The sequence below is a fragment of the Bacillus rossius genome, chromosome 3 (genome assembly GCF_032445375.1).
Source record: "Bacillus rossius redtenbacheri isolate Brsri chromosome 3, Brsri_v3, whole genome shotgun sequence".
In the NCBI taxonomy this organism is placed as follows: Eukaryota; Metazoa; Arthropoda; class Insecta; order Phasmatodea; family Bacillidae; genus Bacillus; species Bacillus rossius.
Window position 1 is genome coordinate 27,654,298 of NC_086332.1, and position 20,869 is coordinate 27,675,166.

Sequence of the window (20,869 nt, forward strand, 5' to 3'; positions counted from 1 at the left end):
ATCCTTTTACTTGGTACATGCCAACCTATTAAATTAAATAAAAACTATTATTTCAATATAAATTGTTTTGTTTATTGGACTTATAAAAATATATTTTGCACAACCTAGTAGGTAAAGAGACCATTTTCATGTCTAAGCATTCCAGTGGTTTAAAATGTGATCTTTTATCGATTTATGAAGAATTTAAAAATATGCCCAGAAATGTGGTAAGTCAGTTACTCAAAGTATGTGTATTTTTGAGTGTGTGGGATTTGGAAATACAAATATATTCACTACTTAAATGATTTCATGATGTAATTTCCAGGAACATGGTCTGACTCTTTATCATGATCTGCTGTGTGTACACTAGCTTGACTGAAACATGCTTGTACCTTGAACCTTAGTGCCTATGGTTCTCCAGCACTGTACTCGTGCGCCGTGAACCTTAGTGCCTATGGTTCTCCAGCACTGTACTCGTGCGCCGTGAACCTTAGTGCCTATGGTTCTCCAGCACTGTACTCGTGCGCCGTGCTGACGGAGCGGTTGTGAATGTTGCTTGCCGCAGAGCATGCTGGAGAAGAAGCGCAGCAAGGGGGCAGTCAAGCTGGGGACCAGCAGCAGCGCGGGGCTCGTCATGTCGCACAAGCAAGGTGTGGCGCTGCAAGCTTCTCTTCCTCACCTCTGCACCCTTGTGTTGTTACTTGTTACCTTATGTTTCAGTCCCTGTGCGAATAGCAAGCTAAGGCAATCTACTGTCATTTCATTATATATGTTTTTTTAAATATTAATTTAGCCTGTCTCAGATTCTCTACATATTGCATTTTAACTTGTCTATATTAATTACAAATTAAAATAAGTATTTTAAATTTAACTTATTGAAATTTTGATATCAGTAAAACAAAAAAAACCTTAACGATAAAATAATTTGAAACCAAAGTTTCAGAATTGGTTCTATTTTGAAAGTGTGCTTGTGTTTCCTTCGGAACACTTTCAATGAATCAGTTGTCCATAGGTCACCTAAGAGGTTGTTTTACAACTGAGAGGAACAATAGCTAAATAAGATTTTTTTAAGACAGAAGTGGTGGCACAAAATATTATTAGGGACCCACTCAAAAAGTAAAAATAATTACTGTACCAGATTTTGCCTATGGATGTTAAATAACGTCTGCTAAGTATAAGAATAAGAGGCATACAAAAGTATAGTTTATATGAACTATGAATTACCCGTTTAGAGTTTTAACTTATACACTCAAATTTCAGTTTAGTCATTTAAGTTACATACGATTATCAGCTTTATCACTTGACAGTATTAAAAGATGAATGTACCCAAAGTGCAGAAAGTAAAATCTCCAACATTTTGCAAATGAACAATGTTTTATTGTTGCTTTTTGTTATGTACTGTCAGCTCAGTTGGTAAGGCTGAGAATGTCGTGTTGTCTATGGTTTGTTAGTCAGCAGCTGGCATCATGGCGGATAGCTCGTCAGATAACCTGTGTAACCAATGTATCGCGTAATGCACACACAGTGCGTGTAACGGGTACATAAAACTTTTATAATAATGTGATTACAACTTTTAACCTTTATCTACTTTCCTGCTTAAAAGATGACTTCAATAGATATTAATATTAAACATCTGCATGCTCAGGTAGCAGCTGCTGTGTTTTTCTTCAATTTATGCATTAAACTTTCAAAATGTTGCTTTACAGATCTGTTATTACTATTAGTTTGCATGCCTAATACAGAATATGTTTTTACCGATATTTTCTGCACTATGTCTTGTAAAGTGTCAATAATATATTTATGCGCAGCATGTACTTTATATTGAAGTACTTTGTCTTGAAAATGTGTCAGTCAATCCATCTATGAATGATATATGTAATAATTAAAAGTTTTATAAATACTGGTCATATTAGAATTGAGTGTGTGAAAGACAATGACTGGTTACTTTTTGTAGTGAAGTATTCAAACCAATATAGAGGAAAATTATTGTATAGTTAGCCCTGTGCCTCTAGTTACGAGCATAAAGTTGGAATATGATTTTTAAAGTCATTTGTGTTTTGTGTTTACATGCCATAATCCATATTTACCCGCAGAAGGGTCTCCCCTTCTTACGGATCACACCTTTAATTTTGAGCAAAACAATCTTAACATATATACATTAAGGGTCGCCCCTGCATATGGGTCCCACCACATATCTGTCTTCATTAGAGTGAAGTGTTTTTTTTTTTCTCAGCTTATTGGCACGTAAGAAATAAGACAATGGCGGCAGAGGCTCAGTTGAAAGGTTGGGAAATTTCATTCAAAAACAATAGTGATTGGGCATAGTTACGTCATGAACAACCTGTCAAGTTACACACGTTAATTGTTCACGGGATATTTACAACGAAGCGAGGGAGGGAGAACCGTCAACACTGCCACATGTCCTCATGACATGCGCACACAAGCCCACACGCACCTACTCCCTCTCTAACTGGTTTATTTTTAGATTTTCCCCTCCTCCCCTCATCCTGCAGCGCAGCAGACGCGTCACTTGTCGGTGCCATGAGCAGTCGGGCGACAGACTCGGCAGATTCAGCACACGTACAAAACTGCGCTTTTCACGGAGCTTCACGCAATTGCTTAGATATTTTGATTAAACACTTTATACTTACTCGTGGAGTTAAATTTATTAAAAACCAACATAGGTTAGTTATTTATGCACATATTCAACCATACAGTACAATATATTTTTTTACCATGCAACAAGTATTTAAAGTTTTTTTTTTCTTCTACAGTCTCGCTAAACAGTGCATGAATCCATGAATGATTCAAAATATGGCATATTGGTCATTTCAAACTTGAAAAAACAATATTATATGTATCCTTTCGTCACATGCACCGGAAGTGGAAAAAAATAAATATTAACAGCCATGCACTACACCACCACTAAACACGGACACACCATTGAGATTGTCATAGTTTCAGCATCATTTAAATCAATTGTCAAAATTGACCCAATTCCATGTGATACGGTAGCAGCTTACTTACTGTATAATTTTATGACGAAACACACATTGCAACTCAAAAATACTATATGTAAAAAAGTCAATAATGGTTTAAGATTCAAAATTGAATTAGCAAAAATTGTGTTTATGATATTACTAAACTAAAATAAAATTTTCCTGGCTGTCGTTAAAAACGAAAACACTTGAATATCTAGGGTTTAAATGTGTAAATATTAAATATTAGCTCAATTAATCACTAGTTTGGAAATACAGCTATTTAAAAAAAATATTCACAATTTTTTAATTTTTGTAAAATAGATTGCAATGGATTGCACAGTATTTTGCGGTTAGTGAAAATTTTCTGGCCCAATATGTAGAGTAGCAGGTTGTGGAAAATAAGGCGAATAGAGATTGAAATGAAAGGTTGGTTGGTTATTTGGTGGGTTGGTTAGGTTAGGTTAGGTTAGGTTAGGTTGGGTTAAGTTAGGTTAGCTGCATAATTAAAGAAACCATTATTTAATAATTTAACAAACATTTTCCGTATAATTACTATAGCTGACTAAACCAACATTTTACTTAAGTATTATTTGTCTAATATGTGAAAAAAAAATTTAGTGCATTGTGATTCTCATTCTTACTATTCGAATTTGATTCCAACTAAACTGATATTCGCACAGGTTAGTAATTGTTTGGTTTTTGTTAAAAAGGTAAATATGTAGTTTAGCAGTATTTGCGAAAAAAATGTTAAAAATCCGAAAATACTTTTATTATATGCTCTTTCACTTCCTCTTTTCATTAAACCCGGCGGAGATAAGAAATTCCAAATACTTTAGGAGATATCGCAGTTCTTATTTGGCAATACAAGACCTGTGCTATCATTCGACCGCAATTTTGTTTTATTTTGCAGTGTGTTCGTGAATGCATAATTAATTAAAATGGTTGATTAGGTCAGGTCAGTTACATTATAAATACTTTCAAACTAAGCTGACATTAAAAATTATGTGAATTTATTTTAATGGTTGTTTAGTTTTAAAGTATTTATAATGTAACTGACCCGACCAAACAAACCGGGACAAAGGATGAACAGTAGGAACTCACGTAATTTTTTTTTACTTATTACTTGCGCAACAATATCCAAATAACAAATAAAACATTAAAATTTGAAACGTTAAAAACTCACCTAAGTTAGAGGCGGGTACAATTCCTTTGCCATTAGTAGAAAATGATGTAGTCGTTCACCTACGTCGCGAAAAAAATAAAATAATAAATTCATACTCATTAATAAGAAACTAATGTCAATGCCGCACGAATGCACAGGTATTGTGATGAAAATTTAAAAATTTGATATCTCCTAAACTATTTGGAATTTCTTATCTCCGCCGGGTTTAATGAAAAGAGGAAGTGAAAGAGCATATAATAAAAGTATTTTTGGATTTATAACATTTTTTTTTCGCAAATACCACTAAACTACTTATTTACCGTTAAAAATATTTATGTGATTTTTTTTTTTTATGATTTAGGAACCTACATGTAAATGCTTCCAAATTATGTTCAGTATAATCTATTTGAATATAATGTTTCATGGTTTTATGGACTTGGTTTTAGTTCCGAATATTCAACGAGACAACTCACCATGGAAAAAACACCCTGTAATCGGATGTAATGCCATCTGAATAAGTGAGCGTGAAACCAGCCTGAGAGATGTGTCTGCATCTGTGACAGTCCAGCAGCTGCTGGAGCGGGGCACTGCCACGCAGCTGCCCAACACGGCCGCCACGCTGTGCCACATGAAGAGCCTGTGCCTGGGCCTGCTCGAGGCTCTGTCGGACAAGACGCTGGCGCTGGCCCACCAGAAGAAGGCCAACAAGTGAGCTCTTGCTTGTATTTGCAATGCATATACAATACTTGACACACCACAACAATTTCATTATTTCATTACAATTAAATATATCTTGAGGGCTGGAAAAGTCACATTATTATGAATGTTTGCTTTTAACATGGGCAGCGTCATTAGTCGTGCACACCCGCTTTTATTAATGACTGTAGTTAAGCTGATCAGAAGAAAATTATATAAAAATATTACCGGTTAATATGTTTACATATTGCCATCTACCGCGGCTTCGTGTTCGAGACGCGGGGTGAGCCTAGTGGGTTTTCTGGTGCTCTGAAGGCCAACAAGTGAGCTCCACACCTCCTAGCTCTTGCTTGTGCAATCGTGGAATGTTATGATGAACAAGTATTAGTGAAGAAAAAAAAAACATTGTTCATGAGGCTAAAATGTGATATATTTGATATTAATAGATAAATTTAAAGCTAAGCTCTTTCATAAATTGAGAAATTTTTTTTTCAAAATACACTGTATTAATTTCTGACATTTGTTTTGTTTACAGTGTATTTTGAAATAAGATTTCTCAATTTATGACACAGCTTAGCTTTAAATTTATCTATTAATATCAAATATATCACATTTTAGCCAGCTTTTTTTTGGCTAATAGTCATGCTTAAACAGTTCAGAATTACTCTACAGCTTTGCCTTTTCTGAGCACCCGACACGGCGGCTCTAGCACGTGCCGGGCACTGGGCCGTGGCTTATCACAGGGCTCTTTGTAGCAGCAATAACTCAAAACACTTTCTATACCGATATTTATATTTGTTCCTACAAATGTGTCTGTTACCCACTATGTTAGTAATCCAGTCGCTCCGTTTTTATTCTCTTAACGCTTTTTCTTTTCTTTTTGTGAGATTGGTTTTAAAACATTTACATATTTTACATCGCAACACAAATGTAAACATGTGCAGGATGTAGATAAAAAAAATTGTTGAATGGGTCGCCCCTGCTTATGGGTTGCATCTATAATTTTGGGCATAAAAATCAAACATTTTCACCAAAAGGGTCGCTCTCGTATATGGGTTCCATGCTCCAGTAGAATGCTTGGTCTGTGTCTCAGCTTATTGCCGCATAAGAAACACAGTAGTACTGATGTGGACCCTCGGTGTCTCTTCCCTCTCCCCCTCTCCATCCTTTATGACCCTTTCCCCTCCCCTCCCCCCTGCATTAGCCATCAAAATATACAAAGAAAAAATACTCTTTTTAAACTTTTTTTTCCCCTTTTCGCATATTGTTTTTTATTTTAATCCATCCCCTTCGCCAAGTGAGAAATTACTTGTCAATTTTATTTTGTCTGTTCATTCAGTAAAGACAAGCACGTCCTTTACAGCAGTTTTGTCATGTAATGTTGCAGTTTAAAGCATGGGAAATCTCACACAAAAACGTTTGGACACAATTGCATCATAAAAACCTGTACAGTGGCAGTTTACGAATATTTACGTTGAGAGAGGGAGGGAGAACCATAAACACTGCTGCATGGCCACACGCACTCGGAACACGTATGCTCTCACCCCCTCCCCTCTATCTCACTCTCTGGCTGGTTTATTTTTATATTTTTCCCTCTTGCCGAATGTCCGCACGGTGGCAGACAGCCATGTCACTTACTGGCGGCGGCCAGGTAACTGGCAGACAGGGGGCAAACGCAGCACAACGGCACAGGTCGTCATGTATTACATGCACTGCTGAGATATTTTAAGTAAACAATTTATTCTTGCCTTTAACATATTTATTAAAAACCTATACAGGCTAATTATTGAAGCATTTATTCAACCACACAGTGCAGTATTTATATATATATATTTATTTATATATATATATATATATATATTACCTAAATTGAAAAACTTGCATAAGGTTCACACTACATGTGGCATAAAATGTGCGATCCATACACGAGTAAATACAGTAACAATTTGTTGACAGCGAGATCATTAGAGATAGCAACATTCACCACAAAGCAGGAATAGTAGGCTTCCCAGAATTTTCTGCAGATTATTATGTCAGGAAACCATGGAAAACCAAAATTAGGGTGGCCTGACTGGAATTTGAACACGGGTCTCCGGAAAGAAAGCGAGTTCAGTATCTTACCGTTGTGCCGCATTGTTCTGTGTAACCACTAATGAATGTTTGTATTTAATGGAGTTAATTAGAGATGGACGAGTTGAGGTTTTTTGGCGTCGAGTCGAGCTGAGTTTAGCAATTCATATTTCGAGTCGAGTCGAGTTCGAGCCACAAAATTTTTGAAGAGGTCGAGTCAGTTCGAGTTTCATAATTTTTTTATTTTTTTTGCATCAAATATGATAAATAAAATATTACTACACATCCATTGATATAAGAATTGTGTATCCAAGATGCATCTGCATTATTTAAATATTTTAAATGATTAACTAAGACTCGACCCATCTCTAGAGTTAATGTTTAAACCCTGAGGACTGTTGCTGGCACTGGCCGGGGCTGATGTGTTGGCTACTGGCACTGCGTGCAGGATCCTGGCCGGGCGTATCTCGGAGTTGGAGCAGAGGCTGCAAGGCTGCCACGTGGGCGTGTTCCCGTCGCAACTCCTCCTGGAAGGCTACGCCAGCTCCGAGGTCGACCGGGACACTTCCAAGCTCCTTGATGCCGCGTCCGACACAGACAGCGAGTCTTCTGCTCTGGGTACGTTTACTGCCTCTACGTTGGTATTGGTCAGAAAGGAAAATAACTGATGTGGATCAGACAAATTTTTATACATTGTAACACTGTAAGCTAAAGGTGACGAGATGGCCGGATTTTACCAGGTTATAGATCATGTGATGCATTGAAATATTATGTAAATACATGATTTTGATTTAGCTCAAAGTGGGCTGGCTATACATGACATTCTTATTGCATGTTATGAATAACCTAACAGTTTCCAGTAACAACTGCTGGCATATAAATCGAAGTTATCTTTACAGTAATGAAAATTGAAAATTAAAATTTTTATCTCCAAAAATTTTTGGTGACATTTATGAGGAAAAAATAGCTTTCCCCCCTGTGATGAGCTTGTGACTTGTGGGGAATAAAATTGCAATTTAATTGTGTAACCAGAGCAGGCAGTCGCCAAAAAATGAGCCTGAGCAAAAATGTTAGCAGAGCAAAATAATAAACATGACCTAGGATTTGCAAAAACAATTCAAAAATATTTACTAGGCTCAAAAGAGTATTTAATTCACAGTAACATACCTGGTTAACTAGCAAAAATCTGTCATTCAAAAGGTCTAAGGTACATTTTATAGAGGTCAATAAATTTCTAGAAAACTCTTGGATTATGTAATTGAGTATTAGAATAGAATATGTAACGGAACTAAACTTTTTAAATTATATAACAGCTTGGGAAAGTGGTTGTAATAGAACAATATTTATGTGATTATAATAGTTGTTTGGGTGTGGTTGTAGCTAATAAGGAGAAAGCAGCAATATCTTCAGAGACAAATGATGTGCCAGGCGAGCCTGCTCTCCAGAAACTGCTTGCTGTTACTAACCACGCACCAGTGACTAACAATGGTAACGTATATAACTAGGGACAAGATTTTACTCTTTTATTTTTAGGACAGTTTCAATTTTGAAACATATGATTTTGGTGATATTGTTTTTAATTTTATATATTAATTCATTAAATAAAAGTGTGTTTTTCAACAAATATGAAACTAAAATATTTCTCATTTTGATTGACATCTGCTGTACTTATACAGTAAAATAATTAATAATAAGAATATCTTGAACATAACTACTAAACAAATTGTCAAATGTTCGTGTGTTTGAAACATGTGACATCATTTATGTAAAAATGTGATACTATTGTAAGAAATGCAAGATGAAACAACATAGTGTTAATAATTTACCAATGCACTTAGGTTATACAATTTGGTAAAAAATTCACACTAAATATTACATTCAATAAATTTACCATGATAAAAGATACATTTTTGATATCTGTAATGCTGTAATTCTGATGATGTAATTTGAGTTAAATTGTTTCAAATTGCTGATTGGTTTCATTCCATGCTTATAGTTACATATTGGTGCTAAATGGTGTATTAATGTGCATTTTAGTGCATTTTAGTGTTACATGTTGTGTTGACGTGCTTTGCAGTGTCACCGTGATTCACCATATAACCTTGTCCCTTCCCGTACCATACCTGAGTTTTCAGCAGACGGCAAAGAATATATACTGTGTTTTCTCGTATAATCGTCGCATATTTTATTCTAAAATCAAGTTTGAAAATTAGGGGTGCGACGATTATGCGTAAAAAAAATTTTTTGTTAGGTAAAGTTATTCATAAAACAAAACCCGTTCATGGAAAGTACATTTATTTAAAAAAAGGTGGAGTATACAAGAGCACGCCAAACAATCTATATTAATAATTCCTTAAACAAAAAGCTCTCTTCAACTTTAAATAAAAAAACCAAAACTCCAACGCGAACGAAAGCCACTTGAATCTGACGTGAACTAACGTGTCGTAGTACACACTTGCCACGAAAGAATACGGGCTATCAAATGTAGTTAACTCGACACCTGACAGAGAGCGCGCGTTGCATCCAATAGTCGAGATATCAATATTCGACTACGTGCGCGCGCTCTATACGGGAAGCAACATAACCAAACATGAATGATGCGCTGGCTACATTTTTATAAGCGGTACGCCGCGGTAACGCAGACAATCAGATAAAGGAAATACCGTTTAAAAAGTCTTTAAAAGAAAATTTACACGTCAGACAACTTTGTATTTCCGTTAATTAAATAAATAAGTGGTATGTAATGACTGAAACAAATTTTAGATTATACCTACACCGCGGCGATGCAGACAATCAGATAAAGGAAATAACGTTTAAAAACATCTTTATAAGAAAATTTACACGTCAAACAACTTCGTATTTTTCCGGTTAATTTATTAAGTAAGTGGTAATGACCGAATAAATATTAGATTTCTACTTTAAAATACATCGTTTTATACGGAAAAGATACCCACACAAAGCGCTTGGCATCTACTAGCGCGATCAAAAACATCATGCAACGTTTACGCGAGAAGTTTTTTTATCCCAATTTTGACAGCCTAAAATATGGTTGCGACGATTATGCGATAAAATACGGTATTATAATTTGTTGCTCTTTGAAGGAGATATAATTTAGCTTTACTGTAATCACTTGACCTGTGCGAATTTTTTAATACAAATAATAAAGTGTTCATATTTGATTCAACCTCGAATACTCACACTTAAAAATAACAAATGTTTGTTTGCTTATAAATATTTGACATAGTATACCTCATGAGTTTATCATATACCAACGTTCACTGCTAAGATTGTCATTTTTGCAAAGCTTATTCGAGGATGCGGCTTTTTCAGGTAAATAGGTATGGTACACAACATTTTTCTAGCAGGTTGCGCTAAATCCAGTCATTTTATTAAAATGGTGGTACCAGACTAACATACATTTGGTATTTCATAATACTATTTTATCATGTAGTTTCAAGTAACTTTGCAAGAACAAATGTACCAACTTTGTTGAAATTAATGGTAAAAAAATACCGTGTTTTCTCGCATAATCGTCGCACATTTAATACTAAAATCAAGTTTGAAAAGTTGGGGTGCGACGATTATGCAGAAAGAAATTTTTTTTGTTAAGTAAAGTTATTCATAAAAACAAGTACGTTTATTTTAAAAAAATGGTGGAGTATACAAGAGCACGCCAAACAATTTATATTAATAATTCATGCAACAAAATCCTTCAACTTTAAATAGAAAAACAAAAATCTATGACCTGAACGCAAGCCACTTGAATATGTGATGTGAACTAATGCGTAAACTATCGTTGTAGTACACACTTACCACTAAAGAGAGCGGGCCATCAAATGTAGTTAACTTGGCACTCAACAGATAGCGCGCGTTGCATGCAATTGGCGAGATATCGATATTTGACTACGTGTGCGCACTGTATACGGGAAGCAATATAACCAAACATGAATGATGCCAACTAGTGCTGGCTACAGTTTTATAAGCGGTACACTACGGCGACACACGAACAGATAAAGGTTATAACGTTTAAAAAGTCTTTAAAAGAATATTTACACATCAGACAGCTTCGTATTTCCATTAATTAAATAAGTTAAATATTTAATTTCCGAATAAATATTAGATTTCTACATTAAAATACACCGTTTGATATGGAAAAGATACCTGCACAAAGCGCCCTGAATCTAACAGCGGGACCAAAAACATCATGCGACATTTACGCAAGAAATTTTTTTATCCAAATTTTGACGCCCTAAAATATGGGTGCGACGATTATGCGATAAATGAGGGTACTTGAAAGAAGCCATAAGTGCATTATTTTACTATGGTTCTTGAGTGAGCGAAATTTTTACTGTTATTTAATTTTTAGTTATCAATGCAACATTATAATTTGTCAGGGAATAATCTGTAGCTTGACAGGGAAAACCTGGAAATGTCAGAGAATTTCAAAACTTTAAAATAGTGCCAAACCTGAGTCAATCGCTTAGTTTCTTTAATTATATATATAATGAAAATGATGACATGATACCATTCTGCCTGGCTGTCTCTCTGATCTCTGATGTGTGCGCATGTGGACATCACTAATGCAGACAGACTGATGCATTGTCTGGTTTATCTGCTCTAGATGCAGACAGCTTGCCTTCGGAACTGCAGGAGTTGGTGCAGAAGGCACTACTGAATCTTCAGGAAGAGATGCAGTTGTCTAGTTCCCGTTAACAAGAGTGGAGTTGTATCCGTGATCAACTGTACTGTCACAAATATCGCTGCTGTTTTTGTCCCGTGTCTGCTAATATAGCCTGTATCTTACTTCTTAATATTTCATTGTTCAAGTTTGATAACTTGAAAGCAAGATCAAGATGAAATTTTGATGAAACAAACTTTGTTATTACCAGATTTCTCACAAATTAGTTTGAATATATGTATTTACTACACTCATGTGTAACTAAATCTACTCACCCCTCCAGTGTGCACATAAAGGCCTATTTAAAAAAAAAAGATTTTTCAGATTTTCACAAAACAATTTACGTATTTTTGAAAGTCTAATGTTTTGACTTTACAATGACACCATTATCATGAACATTTCTACAGTATTTTTATTTATAATGCATTTAGAATAAAATTGCATGCAAAATGCAGTAATATGGAAAACCAATTGAGGATATTTATAATCAAATTACAATAAAACATTCAAGCACAACAAACAAAACTTTATTGATCAATACTTGGTATTACCTCCCCTTGGCTTAACAACGGCTCGCATGCGGTTCCTCAGACCTTACCGTATTAAGGTTTTGACAAAGTCTTGGGGGATCCCACTCCACTCCTCCAGTGCAATCTTGAGCTTGTTGACGTTAGATGGAGTCTGATTTCTGCTCGGACCCTCCAGTTGAGCTGCTCATTGCATAAGTGCTCAATCGGATTCATGTCGTGACTGAGGGCTGGCCACTCCATTGTCTTAAGACCAACCTCCTCCATGAATTGCCGAGTGGTACACTCTCTATGACACTGGGTATTATAATGCATCAACATGATCCAGAATGTCCTCGATGTATCGTTCTGCAGTCAGACCCCCTTCCGGCCTCCACCAGGTATTAAAACAAGATCTGTTTTTCCCTTAAGGGATATGCCAGCCCACATGAATGAACCACCATCGTATAAGACTGTTTCAGCAAAACAGTACCATGAAAATCACTCTCCTGGATGCTGTTAGACCTGGCCTTTTCTATCACTACCATGGAGACACGTTTTGTTCTCATGTCATCAGTGAACAGGACAGACCGGTTTTGCTTGATGCTGCAATTGACATGTTCCCGAGCAAATTCGAGTTGTGCTTGGCGGTGACGTAAAGGGCCATGTTGGAATAAGGTTGGCTTTCTTCAAGCGTCTTCTGACTGTCCATTGACTAACAGCTACTCCTTGAACTTTTCTCAGCTCCTTTTGCACATTGACACCTGTCATATGGCGATTTTGCAGTGAAGTTGAGGCGATAAAAGCAATCCTCCCTCTCAGATGTGCACCGGTGCCGGCAGGTTTGTGGTTTTCGAGTGAAGGTGCCAGTTTCCTGAAACCTTGTGTATAATCTTGAGACAGCAGATTGGCTTAAGGTCTGTTGATGAGCAACTTCTCATTGACTGCAGCCGTCTTGCAACAAAGCAACAACTTGTGAGGCTTCTTCTGGTATAGTATCTATGGTTTTGCCAAAACAATGATTGAAACTTGCAGTGATGTGTTGAGATCAATGTCTGATAAGCGACTGATGAGATATATCTGTCAAAGTAGGATTACATATATAGGCGATTGCAAAACGCAACTCGTGGTTGCAGACACAGCGCATCATTTTGCTATGCTTACGTTTAGATCATGTTAATTTGAAAAATATTGTACAGATATTTATGATAAAGGAGTTATTGTAAATATAAAAGATTAGGCTGTCAATAATAAAATGTTTTGTGAAAATCAGAAAAACCATTTTTTAAAAAATACACCTTTTTGTGCGCACTGGAGGGGTGAGTCAATTTAGTTACAAGTGAGTGTAGTTTGTTTGTTTGTACCTTAGCACATTTTAAGGTAAGAAACTGAATATCTTAAATACTGTAAAATAACATGATTGTCTGTGATTTCTGTTGCAAAAGTAAAATATTTTTTAATATATATTATCTTTGCTTTTACGTTAACTACCTATGCTATAAAAAAAAAAGTCGCCGCACGGTAAGTTCGTACTTTTGGGAAGAACTGTTGAAAAATGGAACTAAGAATATTTGGTTTACTATTGTGCAATTTGTTTGACAAATAAATAAACAAAATAGGACGACATAATTTATCAAGCTATTACGTTTCCGTACGTGTATATGAATACTGAAATAATTTGTATTTGTTAATTTTATATGTAAGTTTTTAAACACGCGTGGCAACGATATTTATCGGTATGTTGGCTACACACTTGAAGAAATAGTTCCTTAGTATGTAATTTTGAACAGCTGAAATAACGATAAATATTGCTGAAAATGTTTCACATATGTTTACTTCCAGATCCTGGAGTAATATTGTTTAATATATACGAAAGTTAAGTTATTTTGATTACAGATGACGTTGCAAGCTGTTGCGGATGAATCACCTACGTAACTGTGTGTCGGCCCGAGCCATGTTGAACGCTTGTTTTTGTTTGCTCAAAACGACTTCTGATTTTCCGAAAACATCCCGTGTATTTGTGTACTAATTAATTTTCTAATTTTAAAGGGTTGTCTTAATTGTAACTTGTAGTGAACTATTGCTTTTACAATGTAACTTTGTGTTAGTTATTACGGTTTGTTAGGTTATTAAAATGAATGTAAAGAAGGAGACAGCACGATATTATCAACGTGGCACGAAGAGTTACGATGTTAATAAATACAGGTCAACTGGAACAGGGTGATGTCGCAGAAATGACAGCATTTCTTCTAGATCTCGGCGTCACGACCGTGAAAAAGTGAGTGACTAATTAACACGTTATGAAAGTATGTGCGTGAAAACGTTCCGTTAGGTTGGGGCGTGTTTGTAAAATAGTGTAAAAGTACCTTCCTCGCAGCTTTCTTGTTTTGAATGTCGGGCAAATTACAAACAGACACGTTCTTATATTTTCGTTTATATATTAGGTAATGTCCCACAAGCAAAACATTTTAAATGTAAGGGCATGTACACAGATACTAACCTAACATAACCTATCCTCAACCAACATAATGTAACCTAACCCAACCCAAATGAGGTTTATTTACATGAAATTAGGTTTGGTAAATTTTGGTTAGGTTAGGAAACATAATTGTCAATAATTAGAATGCATTTTAAAAAGCTTGAGTAGAAATTCAACTCTACGTAGGTTGTTGTCATGACTTTTTGTTAACACCTGTAACCATAAAAAAATACAGCATTTGAATATATGCTCAGGGTAAATGTGCTAATGTATGCTTTTTAATTACAGGTGTTCTGGATAACGTGTTTAGTGATATGTAATTTCTCTGCTGTGTTTATATGTGATTCTTAAACATTAGTTTCATTACAGGATATAACATAATATTGATGGTAGTGATAATTTATTGCTGAGTTTCGAGATTCTTAAGTTAAGTTTTTTATGGCAACAATTTCTTTTCTGCATTGTACATACTTAAGTGATATAGTTTTTATATGAGACAAACCACATAGACACATAAAAATACACACTTACAGAAATGTTTAATGTATAACTTAGAATTTGAATTTAAAATTTATTCTGCTTGATAGAAAATAATTAGGGGTGTGCGGGAATAGGTTTTTGTACTGCGGGAAATTTTCGGGAAAAATAAATTATTCCCGCGGGAAACGGGACGGGATCGGGAAAATTAAAAAAAAAAAAAAGCAAATTTTTAATTATAATATGAGAAGATGGCCATTTAAACGTTTCTCGCAAAGTTAGTTTTTTTTTTTGCTGCTATTTCTTTTGTCTGCTTCACTTGCCCTTTTTTCAGCGGCGACTTCATATTTTTTAGCATCTTCAAATTCTTTTTTTGTAGCCAGACGTGCTACAATGCTCGCATCTGAAAAAAAAATTTCACACGAGAGACACTTTGCCAGGGATTTATGTCTGTCAGACGTTCAAAATACTTACAAACACTTTTAAGTTTAGAAGTAACAAGCTGATCAGTTGCGACATCCATTATTTGTAGGCTGCTAGTTTGTTTTGATATACAACGGCATCGAAAATAGGAACAGATACTTTGCACAAGCCTTAATAATTAGAGCTGTAGCAAACCGTATGTATTCGTTACTGAGTAACGGGTGCGGCATCTAGTAACGAGTAACGAAACGTTACACACAAATGTATTTCGTTACTCGCATCTTTCGTATGTTTCACGCATGCGCGCGCGTATTCGTTTCAAAGAATGATGTTTGTTTATTAATAAAAGTATAATTTGGAAATTCGTCGTCCAAGTTTTTTACTGTTTATTAAAGGTATTGTGTGTGTAGACAAAGTTTTAGATTCGAACAGAAACAACGTAAGAAAGTATTTTTTACAAATTATAAATATGTATGTTTTTGTTTTTCATAATCACGTATTTTCACGTTTTATGTTCTTATCTTAAAAGATATATTATAATAAAGCCGCTCTAATGAGAGTTAATTGTTTCTTGGTTATCAAAAGCTGTTAATTATAAAATATTTTTAATTGTTTATATTCGATTTATTTTTATTTACGCGACGTCATACTGTACGCGTACAAAATACGACTCGATTCGATGCTGTTACATAACATAGCATGTGCCATGTCATGCGGTATCAGAAGTAACGAGTAACGATACGAAAGTAACGAGTACTAATTGTTATAGTAACGAATACATACGGGTACACATTTTTTCGTTACTTTTACACCTCTATTAATAATGTAACGTCAGCCGACAAAGCCCGCCAAACTAAACAGTAAACAACTATTATTTTTTTCTCCCAAAGCAAAATCATAGATGTTTAGATACTCGTGAGCAGTGGTGTAAAACTACGTGATTTCGTATTTTTCAAAGTTCTCTATATCGCCACTGCTATCAAGTAATGAGAACGGTTACGCTTCGTTATGTAACGCAAGTCTAGTATTTCTTAAATCTTTGGCGAAAAGGTTGGATTGCGCATGTGTTTTGTTTGTGTCTAAGGACACAGTGGTGTTAGGTTAAGTATTCGATGGTGATGGCAAAAACGTTATATAACTGACTATTCACGTATTTGTACCCTTGAAGAAATATATTTATGAACGCATACAATATTTAAGGTACTCCATGTACGTGTTTTATATTCCAATTAGATATGTATGTGTAAACGATTATCATAATTCACTGCACACCACAACTGTCGCTACGATCGGCATACGTTAAAAAGATGTTTTTGCGTTTAAATAGTACAGAAACCCTTCAAAAATGTATGAATCCATTAAAAAAATCATTGTAAAAACAGTTTGAATTGATAGAAAATATTTTCACATGATTAGTAAACATTTGTAAATTTTTAAACAATTTCCCGAAAAATTCGGGAGTAATAAAATTCCCGCCCCGCATTTCGGGAAGACTTTTTTCCCGAAGCATCGGGATCCCGCACACCCCTAAAAATAATGCCTCTAATTACAAAACACATGTTGGTTAGCCATAAACTTTAACCGATACTTGACTCGGTTCGTAGTGCCAGAAAAGTGTTACTAACTTGGGTAAATATGTAGTTGGGCGGTATTTGCGAAAAAAAAATGTTAAAAATCCGAAAATACCTTTATTTTATGCTCTTCAACGTCCTCTTTTCATTAAAAGCGGCGGAGATAAGAAATTCCAAATACTTTAGGAGATATAGAATTTTTTAATTTTGTAATACAGGACCTGTGGAACCATTCGAGCGACGCCATTTTTGTTATTTTGCTGTGTGTTAGTGAATATGCGAATCGTCAATGCGTAATTAATAAAATGGTTGATTAAGTCAGGTCAGTTACATTATTAATACTTTCAAACTAAGCCGACATTAAAAATAATGTGAATTAATTTTAATTATTCTTTAGTTTTAAATTATTTATTATGTACCTGACCTTACCTAACAAACCCGTAACAAAGGATGCACAGTAATAACTCACGTATTTTTTTGTTACTTATTACTTGCGCAACAATATCAAAATAACAAATAAGACTTTAAAATTAGAAACGTTAAAAACTCACCTAAGTTGGAGGCGGTAATTAAACACCGTTTTAAACAATAAATGAACTAAATAATCACGTATTGGTTCGTTTGAATTCTGGCCTATCACGAACAATCACGTGACATCATTATCCAATTTAAAAAAAGTAGATACTCGTACGTAAACAAGAAACAATGATAATCGCCACATTAATGCACTGGTATTGTAATGAAATTTAAAAATTCGATATCTTCTAAAGTATTTGGAATTTCTTACCTCCGCCGCTTTTAATGAAAAGAGGAAGTTGAAGAGCATACAATAAAGGTATTTTCGGATTTTTAACATTTTTTTTCGCAAATACCGCCCAACTACATATTTAACCTAACTTGTTATTTTCTATTCACAAATGACCTCTCGATGTAATGGCAGTGATGTGCCTGGCACTCACGGCTTTAGGAAACTAACAGTTTACATAACTACCTCATACTGAATAATTTCTTAAAGTTGAATTCTTCATAAATGATACTGACATAATTTTCATGCTTTCAACCATAGCACTTTGTGATATAGTAATCTCGAAGCAGCAAAATTTCTTTTGTAAAACTTAACATCAATTTTCATAGATATTATGTGAAGACACAGCACCACGCTGGGTTTAAACTCTAAACTATAAAAATTTGCTTAGATTTTTTTATATTTAATATTTGAATTATTAAACATGGTGTTATGACATTTTCTACTGACATTTAACCAATTATAAAAATTGCAGTGTAATTTTATTATCCATTAATTACATCCCTATTTGACAGTTACCCAACCAAAACATTGCCATGTGGTAGTCACATGGTTTTCCACATGGCAATGTTATTGTTGATATTTGGCGGAAGGATACATAGTCACCTTGAAAATAGATCCCAGCTTGAAGCAGGGCTTCCTAAAAGTATGAACTTACCGTGCGGCGACTATATACATTTTCTGCCTTGCATGTTTCAAATTAAATACTTTCACTAAATCAAAATTATAATGCTACAGATATTTTCCTATAAGTACCAAGAATTGAGAATACCCTCTTTTATCGCATAATCGTCACACCCATATTTTAGAATGTCAAAATTTGGATTAAAAAAAAAAGTCTCGCGGGAACGTCGAATGATGTTTTTGGTCCCGCTATTAGATGCCGAGCGCTTTGTGTAGGTATCTTATAAAACAATGTATTTTAAAGAATAAATATAATATTTATTCAGAAATTACCGCGACTTATTTAAATAATGGAAATACGAAACTGTTTGATGTGTAAATTTTCTTTTAAAGACTTTTTAAACGTTATAACCTTCATTGTTTGTCGCCGTCGCCGCAGTGTACCTCTTACAAAAATGTAGCCAGTGCTCGTTGCAATTATTACTGTTTGGTTATGTTGCTTCCCATATAGAGCGCGCACACGTAGTCGAATATCGATATCTCGCCGATTGCATGCAACGCGCGCTCTCAATGCGGAACTGAGCTAACTACCTTTGATATCCCGCACACTCGTGGTATTTACTACGATAGTTACGCATTCGTTCGGCTGGCATTTGGATCACAGATTTTGTTTTTCTATTTAAAGTTGAAGAAAGGTTTTTTTGCATAACTTATTAAATTAAATTGTTTGGCGTGCTCTTTTATACTTCACTTTGTAAATAAACGTACTTTCCATGAATGTTTTTTTTTTTATGAATACTTTATCTAACAAAAAATATTTTTTCCACATAATTGTCGCACCCCTACTTTTCAAACTTGATTTTAGAATAAAATGTGCGACAATTATGCGAGAAAACACGGTAGGTGGTTTTATGACATTCCCACAATGAAATTAAGGCACGTTCATAGCTTTGATATTCTTTCAGTTAAAACAGCCCCGAAAATCTGACATTAGATCTCTGTTGAGTGTGCGTCCGACGTGCTTGCAAATGTTGACCCCTGTCACTGACACACCCACGCAAATGCAAAAGATAGGCAGACTTCTTTTAACAAATTGGTTAACTGGGGAATGTTCCAAGCCTATCGTAATAATTTACAGCTAATGGTTGACCTTACCAGAACTTTTTTTTAGTTATCGGATGATAAAAACATTGGTGAAACGGACCAAAGACCTATTCTCAAAAAACGTGAACATTCAATTTTCAGACAAATTTATCTCTGCTGCTGAAACTGGCCCGTAAAGTTGACAGTGTGTTTGTCATCTGATAGGTGCATGCTATAAAAATACAAACATTCTTTGATAGCTTCTCCAGAGATAAAATATGTAGTCCTTTTAAACTACACAGGTATGTATTATTCTCTTTCCTTACACAAAATATTGTTCTTAAATTGGCCCATATATATCCTACATCTTGTAGTATTAATTATTCATTAGACATCTAATTACAAAATTTGTATGCAGATTAAAAATCTCAGATTTCGGAAGTCAGTCTTGTGTGTAGCATTTTCCAAAAATAAGTTACAGTAACAACTTACAAGTGAGACGAATCCAATGGTATCACAAAAACTAACATTAATTAATAAAACTTTCAAATATATTATAGTTTCAGCCTACAGTATTTTCCATTCTCTATCTATACATGCTTTATTTAATTTTCTATTAAAGGAAAAATAATTTTCAGTTGTGAAACATCAATACAGATTACATGAATAAAAATCAGTAAATAAGTCATTTGACTAGTTGCAGTAATATTAGGAATGGGGCAACAGAATCTTAAGATTCAATGAATCCATCAAATCCTTGGGATTCTAGGATTTGCAAGATTTGACGTAGGATTCATATCAAAATTTGTTTTGAAATTAATTTAGAACACATAGCATTTTGGTTGTGTTTGTACAAGAAAGATTATTATTTGCGTGATCACGACATACGGTGTTACCTTAGAAATTGTTAAGAGTATATTCAACGCTTAGAAAGTAAAACAACCAATATTTTTTGGTTGTGATGCAAATCTTTCCTGATGTGAAACTTTGCATTTGTTGTAAAGCTTTAAAACATTGGTAGCATAAGAAAATATTAAGTTTTTTTTTGTGGTGTGGGGGGGATTTGTATGTTTTGTTTCAATAAAGTTACTAAAAGAAAGTCCAAAGGTGGCACTCCATTTGCTTTTATGAATGGGGAATATTATCATTAATCGTATATTATAATTTGTATTGAATAATGTTATAAATAGGGCCTAATTGGTTAATCATTTCAAACATTACGAATGTTGATTTTTTTTAAATTCAATCCTGTATTTTATAAAATAAGTGTAATACAGCTTCACCGAGAACAATACGTGCAGTTTGATTCAATTTTGCGAAAATTAATTTTGAAAT

General features: G+C 34.7%; 1 protein-coding gene across 1 annotated transcript in view; it reads left to right on the plus strand.

Moving 5' to 3' along the window:
* The window catches only part of LOC134530429 (coiled-coil domain-containing protein 149), a 34,853-nt gene extending 21,319 nt beyond the window's left edge, over positions 1 to 13,534 (plus strand). The window contains exons 7-11 of the mRNA XM_063365243.1: positions 545 to 629; positions 4,686 to 4,830; positions 7,337 to 7,506; positions 8,269 to 8,376; positions 11,510 to 13,534. Of these exons, the coding sequence (XP_063221313.1) occupies positions 545 to 629; positions 4,686 to 4,830; positions 7,337 to 7,506; positions 8,269 to 8,376; positions 11,510 to 11,601 (600 nt within the window). The 3' untranslated portion in view covers positions 11,602 to 13,534. The remainder of the gene's footprint in view (positions 1 to 544; positions 630 to 4,685; positions 4,831 to 7,336; positions 7,507 to 8,268; positions 8,377 to 11,509) is intronic.
* The last annotated feature ends 7,335 nt before the right edge of the window (positions 13,535 to 20,869 follow it).